This window comes from Archocentrus centrarchus (assembly GCF_007364275.1).
Source record: "Archocentrus centrarchus isolate MPI-CPG fArcCen1 chromosome 18 unlocalized genomic scaffold, fArcCen1 scaffold_23_ctg1, whole genome shotgun sequence".
In the NCBI taxonomy this organism is placed as follows: domain Eukaryota; kingdom Metazoa; phylum Chordata; class Actinopteri; order Cichliformes; family Cichlidae; genus Archocentrus; species Archocentrus centrarchus.
In genome coordinates, this window is record NW_022060145.1 from 9196034 (window position 1) to 9202865 (window position 6832).

Below are 6832 nucleotides of genomic sequence, written 5' to 3' on the forward strand. Positions count from 1 at the left end.
GCCCAACTCCTGAAAAACAACCCCACACCATAATTCCCCCTTCCACCAAACTTTACACTTGGCACAATGCAGTCAGACAGGTACTGTTCTCCTGGCAACCACCAAACCCAGACTCGTCTGTCGGCCAAGCTGGAGAAGTGTGATTCGTTACTCCAGAAAACACGTCTTCACTGCTCTAGAGTCCAGTAGTGATGTGCTTTACACTACTGCATCCTTTGCATCGTGCTTGGTGATGTAAGGCTTGAATGCAGCTGCTTGGCCATGGAAACCCATTCCATGAAGCTCTCTACATAGTTTTTGAGTTAATCTGAAGGCCACATGAAGTTTGGAGGTCGGCAGCAATTGACTCTGCAGAAAGTTGGTGACCTCTGCACACTGTGCACCTCAGCATTCGCTGACCCTGCTCTGTGATTTTACATGGAAACCGCTTCATGACCAAGTTGCTGTTGTTCCCAATCACTTCCACTTTGTTATAATACCACTAACAGTTGACTGTGGAATATTGAGTAGTGAGAAAATTTCATGAGTGGACTTGTTGGACTGGTGACATCCTATCACAGAACCACACTGGAATTCACTGAGCTCCTGAGAGCGACCCATTCTTTCACAAATGTTTGTAGAAGCAGCCTTCATGCCTAGGTGCTTAATTTGATACATATGTGGCCATGGAAGTGATTGGAACACCTGAATTCAATGATTTGGATGGATGAGTGAATACTTTTGGCATCATAGTGTATGTACTGAAAGTGTTATAGCGCTCACAAAGACAGCTTCAATTATTTTAAATATCTCTACTGTATGTATTTCAAGTTCTTCAGTATTTTTGTCCTTTCTAGAAATTAAAGCCTTCTTTCTCATGTGCGTTTTCTTTACATAAAGTTGTCCTTCATTCTGCGTCCTTCCATCTAGGTCAAACTATCTCCACGTACATCAGCACACTGAGACAGAATCTGTTGCTCTCCCTCCCTCTCCCACACAATGCCTTCATTTTCCTTCCTCCGCTCCCCATTACCCCCCCACATTATTTCCCCTACATCCTGTCGGTCCCCTCCCACCACCACCCTGTCCCACAGCTCACTCTCCCCTGAAATTTGTGGATCCTCGACACCCTCCCTCCCCCAGTGCATGGCCTGCTGGGGAGCCCTGGATGCTTTAGAGGCCAGAGTGGTGACGGAGCTCAGGGTGAGGAAGGTGCTCTGGGGTTCCACACAGGCCACGGATGCGACCGTGCTAACAGGAAGGGTGGAGAGCTGGATGAGCTGAGGGTAGCTGGTGCTGGAGAGGTGGACAGGAGAAGTAGCAGTGAGGTGCATCAAGGTCGGGGCTTGCTGATGATGCGACACCTGCACCACGTGAGGCAGTTCAAGGAACTGCCCTTGAGATACATCTAGCTGAGTCTGTGGAGCAAATGGGAGCACCACCTGCTGCAGCGGAGTGAGTCCACTGCTTGTTGTTTCCTGGCTCTCCTGACTTTCTTGGTCCTCTTGGCTCTGTTGACTAACAGAAGGCTGCACAGGATTAGCAACTATTGGAACTGCCTCGAGGACTGGGGTGGTAATGCTTATTACAGAGCAACTCTCCTGGCTGACTGAAGGCTGCTCGGGCTGGGTGACAGCTGGAGGAATTTCAAGGACAGGGGTGGGCGTGCTTATTACTTCACCCCCATTAGCTGCTAAGGCTTCAGCTATGAGCACCTCAGGGTGGGTTTTGGCTTTATGGGCAACAATGGAGTCTTTTTTCTCAAACTTTTTGCCACAAATTGAGCAAGAGAACTGGTAAGATGCTTCAGCATCATGCTTCTTCATGTGCCAGTTCAAGGATGCCTTCTGACGGCAGGTGAAGCCACAGATCTCACACCTGCCACAAGATGGAGACAAAAAACATCTTATATGAATGCACTCTGAGGTCAAGCCTCATTGATGACATATTAGCTTCAGTATATTTTTTTCAAGAATCAGTGGAGGAAGTTTTACATATTTTACGTAGAGTACAATTTATTCCAGAATTTATGGAAAAAAACAAACAAAAAAAAAAAACAACTAAATACACACGGATAGGAAAAATATTTCACACCCTTCAACTAGACAGACAAACTTAAGCACCAACAAGAGGTGTTTGAATGGATAAAGTTCCAGTCAAAAGTTGGACACACTCACCCAGTCATATAATGACTGAGTGTGAAACTTTTGACTGGTACTGTATGTGTAAGATTTAGATCTTATGTTCAGTTATAAAAGTTTGTTGTTACTGCTTTTTCAAAATTATTGACAAGATCTTTTGAAAAATTGCTAAATCGGGCATTTTGTTTGCTGAGATGTGAAACAGGAAGAGGAGTTTGCTGTTTGTTTTGTTTGTCTTTGTTAGTTTATTGGTTGGTTTGTTTATGTTCAAAATCGAATATATTACTGAAACACATTTATTCCATTATAAATAAAAATCCTGCATTTAATATCAGAATTTTATTTCAGAACAATACAGAAACAAGAAGTATTACGATGCATTATCAGTAGTCATGCCTTATAAAGAGCTTTTCCTTCTTTTCCCTGCTTTTAAGTAAAGAAGACAGAATCTTCAACCATGCTCTGAGTGCTCATGTTGCTTAGATTGGCCACCTGGGGGCGATCTGGAACTTTCAGCTGAATCCGAGCAGAGTGGGGCAGAGCATAAATGAGTAATCCACAACTTGTTTTCACAATGAAACAAGATTATTTTTTTAAACAGAATTGCCGTATTATCTTAGTAAGGACTCACAAATAAGTTCACATAAAAAAAAAAAATATTAGGAAAATCTGTTTATGTTTTGTGTGTAAAAGAAAAAGTATTAATAAAGTCATTCAATATATTAGATGTTTTAAAAACCAAACATCAGAATTGGTATTTTAAAAAAAAAAAAAAAAAAAAAAAAAAAAAAAAATCCTATAATCGGTCAGAATCTAATGTATAAAGTAACACAATGAAAACACTAAGTAAATTATAATAGGGCCTTCACACGTTTCGTGCTCGGGCCCTAATTACAAATTCCCAATTACTGTATCTGGCACACTGTTCAAGCACTTGGTTATACCAACTACTGCCACGATAAACAGAACCCAATTCAAGTTTCTTCACTCAGTTTTTCTGCCAACATTTTTTGTAGCTGATTTCAGAAAATGTAATCACACAATGGGGTTACACAAAGATTTCCCCAGAATGAGGAACTTCCTTCATGTGTTACTGACAAACATCAGAATCACATGACCTTCGGTTTTTTCATTCAATTCCTCCTTGTTCGCCTGTTTTGTCTCAACATCAGATGTATCAACTCACTGTATCGGCTTCTCTCCTGTGTGAATCATCCTGTGGACAGCCAGATTATGGGAGCTCTTGAAGGCCCGAGCACAATACTCACAGATGTAGTCCCTCTGATCTGAGAGAGATATATATGAAAATGATGTGAACCCACTACATGACGGGATAATCTATAAATAAATGGACACAATGGAGTTTTAAATGAGACATCTGTTTGCTCTGTAGGTACTGCATCTCTCTCCTAATCAAATGAAAACTGCTGCCAGCCTGTAAATAAACATCTGTGTCTTCGTATCACCTGTGTGATGTTTGGCGTGGCGTAGCAGCTGCTTCTGCAGGCGAAACAAGCGCCCACACGAGGGGTGATCACACACGTACTTCTTTTTTAGCAAGTGCTGGTATTTTATATGATGCTGAAATCATAAAAATGATGATAAAACAAACACATGAAAGGCAAACATCACTGAGAAATTCATCCATTTCAGTTCAGCTGGATAACACCAGACCTGTAGATAGCGTGGGTGGGCCAAGACAGTACCGCAGCCCTCAATTTCACAGCGAACGTACTGCACTGGTGGCTTTTTCCTGTGAAGATGGAAAAAAAAAGAAAAAAGGAGGAGATGTATAATCGAGAAGGCTCTGTTTAAAAACAAACAAAAAACTAGTAACCAGTTATAACAAAGACTTCACCTTCGTTTTGGCTGCCGGGGGGATTTATCATCTTGTTTAACTCGCCTAAAGAGAAAACAGATTTACATTTAAGACAGATTTTAATTTGATGTTAAATGAATTCAGGTTTCTATGCTACAAGTCAATAATGATCTATACCGATAACAATCCCATTCTTGACAGCAAAGATATAGATTTAAGGAACAGAACTTGATTTGAAAGACAAAATAAAAACCTATAACATGACGCACTGTGAGAAAATGGCGTCCACAGGCACAGGTATTCAAACTACCTCAGTGGGTCGTTTTCAGCCCCAAAATTTATGAAACCATCAAGTCAGAAGGAAAATAAGGCGCAACAAAACTCAAAAAGTTTATAAACCAAGTTAGTTGTCGCTCTTTTAGTTAATCTCAATAACAGTGTACATGCTTCCAATAAAATCATCTCATTACATAGATACATGTGTGTGTGTGATGCTGTAGAAAAGTTCTGAAATACACCTGACCTATTAAAGGCAGTTGTTTACAAGCCAATCCAGACAACTGCCAATTGTAACACGGATGTGAACCAGTGGGACATTTAAGAAGATTACTTCCTCAAACAACAGATACAAAAATGGCCTTACTACATTTTTGAATGATGGTTGGAATGAGGCGAGCAAGGTTGACTCTCAATAGTCTGTGCTACCACATGTGACAAATCTAGGCATTTTTCTCTTTTCTGTCCTTTTCATAAACAAAAATGTCTGTTATATCTGACTAAGTGAAATACACCTGATAAAACTGGTCCAACATTAAAATGCTGGTGATTTTTCTTTTTCTTTAGACCTTTGACTAAAACTCCCCTGGGAGGGTGCCAAAAATTCTCACACAGCCGTAAACTCCCCGCAGTTTCCTTTAAGCAACTATCAGTAAATCTCCTGCTTACTTTTTAATTGGGCGTGGCCCCTGAACTGTCACTCCATCTCCTCCTTGCTTCACATTTCTGGTGGCTTCTTCCTTTTTAATGTCACATTCTTCTTCATCTTTCTCTGACTCTTCTTTCTTGAACTCCTTTAGTTGTGATGCTGTGCACAGAGTTGATTTTTTCCTAAAATGCATGGAAAAAGAAAAGAAAAAAAAAAAAAACACAAAACCCCCCAGCATTTTATCACTAATGTACTCAGTATCTTCATGTGTAATAAAATTTGCGACTAATGCTGAGACAGCGTATTCAACATACGTCTTTGTCTCAGTTTTGACGAGGTCATATGGGTCATCTCTTAATGGAGGGTCCCCCTTGAAAGCCATGTCTGGATCTGCAACGCTAATACGGACATTAACACCATTCTGGCCATGCTGAAATTCCCACTGGCAACCCCCACATTCCCTCATTTTCTTTTGATAAGTTAGCACTCACCTGCCACCACTTCCCTTCACAGAACCAGTGTCCTCCCCTGAAAAAAAAAAAAAAAGTTCACAATCTACAGTACACAACAAAAAGGATGCATGGGGGACTTTGTCTTACCACATAAGAAAGCCCCTGACTCTGCTTCAGGCTTGCATGTGGCTGCCGGTAATGTGTGTGACACCCTGGCTGAAGGTTTCCCCCCACACTTCATGGTTTTGGAAAGCTTTGGTCCAAGTGTTTTAGTGGATGCTGAGGAAAATAATCGTGACCATGTGTTAGTGACAGCCTTGCTCAGTTACAAAAGCAAAATTCCTGCTTGTAGATAAACGGAATTCAAGTACATGCATTTACCCTCACAGGCTGCAGGTTTCTTTACTGCAGTTCTGCAACACAGAATCAACACAGGAATTCAACTCAGCTTTGTTTGAGTGTTCTTGGTATTCAGTAAACTTACAGGTTTAAGAAGCCATGATACGGGTATAGCGATTAGATTTACAGAAACAGAGCTGCAAACAAACCTGCTGTCAAGGAGGGGTTTTTTTTTTTAACCTTCTTTAAATATTTTTGCACATCAAAGTGGCGGAGCACGTACTCACCGAATGACAGGTGTGTTTTTGGTGCGTGATCCCACAGGTCGCCCGCATGCATCGCGCAGACTGCTCATTTTTTTCTTGCATGTGATATTTCGGGACTCACAGGTGTCACCAACTCCAGCTCGTCTTGACCGTAAAATACGCACAAAACCAGAACAAGTGTCACCGAAGTCCGGCGGGGTCACGGCCGTTCTTATCCGACTTTTACCTCCTCCTCTCCCGCAGGACCGTTCAGTCGAGTCCGTGGATGGTTTTGAGGCCGCTGTCGACTCCGCAGTTGTCCGTGTTCCAGGACTAGTGACTAAAACCTCGTCTTTCCCAGACTCCATTTCACTCGTATAGCCTTTATAGAGTTTAGTTATTAGTTAAGCCTAGTTACTCATGGACGCTGACAATGAAGGCTCACCGCACAAGGCCCAAACCGGACCCAGCTGTGTTAGCTTGGTCACCGGTCAAAAAAACAATTTTTTTTTTTTTACCATTATTTACATAATAATTCATTAAATAGCTTTTTTTTTTTTTAACGTTCTGTTTCATGACACATACAATTTTAGAAATATCAGTAGTATTTTTTTCTTAAAGCTATAGTATACCTCATTTCTGTTTAATCGTGAGTAGTGTTGGGGTGCGTCCTCTGAATGAGGTATGTCTCCTTTAAGAGCAGCAGACAACGTTATTTTTGAACTCACGAGCTTCCGTCCGTGGGAAATTTGTGGGAAATGTAGTTCAGTTTATGTACAAAACTCATTTGAAAAACATGCATTATTTTTGCTTCTTTGAACTACTGCGAATACTAATTATGACTGATATTTTATAACTCACCTGTCTTTCATTATTTGGCATGCATGATACTATTAATTATGAAATAAAATAATAACTGATAACTGTTTTTC

General features: G+C 41.0%; 1 protein-coding gene across 2 annotated transcripts; it reads right to left on the minus strand.

Moving 5' to 3' along the window:
* Positions 1-391: 391 nt before the first annotated feature.
* On the minus strand, positions 392-6586 carry LOC115775166 (zinc finger protein 384-like). 2 transcript variants are annotated; one of them, XM_030722703.1, is made up of 11 exons: positions 5943-6586; positions 5698-5729; positions 5464-5595; positions 5356-5392; positions 5179-5262; positions 4885-5046; positions 3979-4023; positions 3795-3873; positions 3587-3701; positions 3307-3406; positions 392-1857 (listed from the first exon to the last, which is right to left on the minus strand). In XM_030722703.1, exons 1-11 carry the CDS (start codon positions 6266-6268, stop codon positions 906-908), a joined length of 2064 nt encoding a protein of 687 aa, XP_030578563.1. In that variant the 5' UTR covers positions 6269-6586; the 3' UTR covers positions 392-905. The 2 variants fall into 2 exon arrangements, with proteins under 2 accessions (XP_030578563.1, XP_030578564.1); XM_030722704.1 differs by lacking the exon at positions 5698-5729 and having other exon boundaries at positions 5943-6142.
* Between the last annotated feature and the right edge of the window lie 246 nt (positions 6587-6832).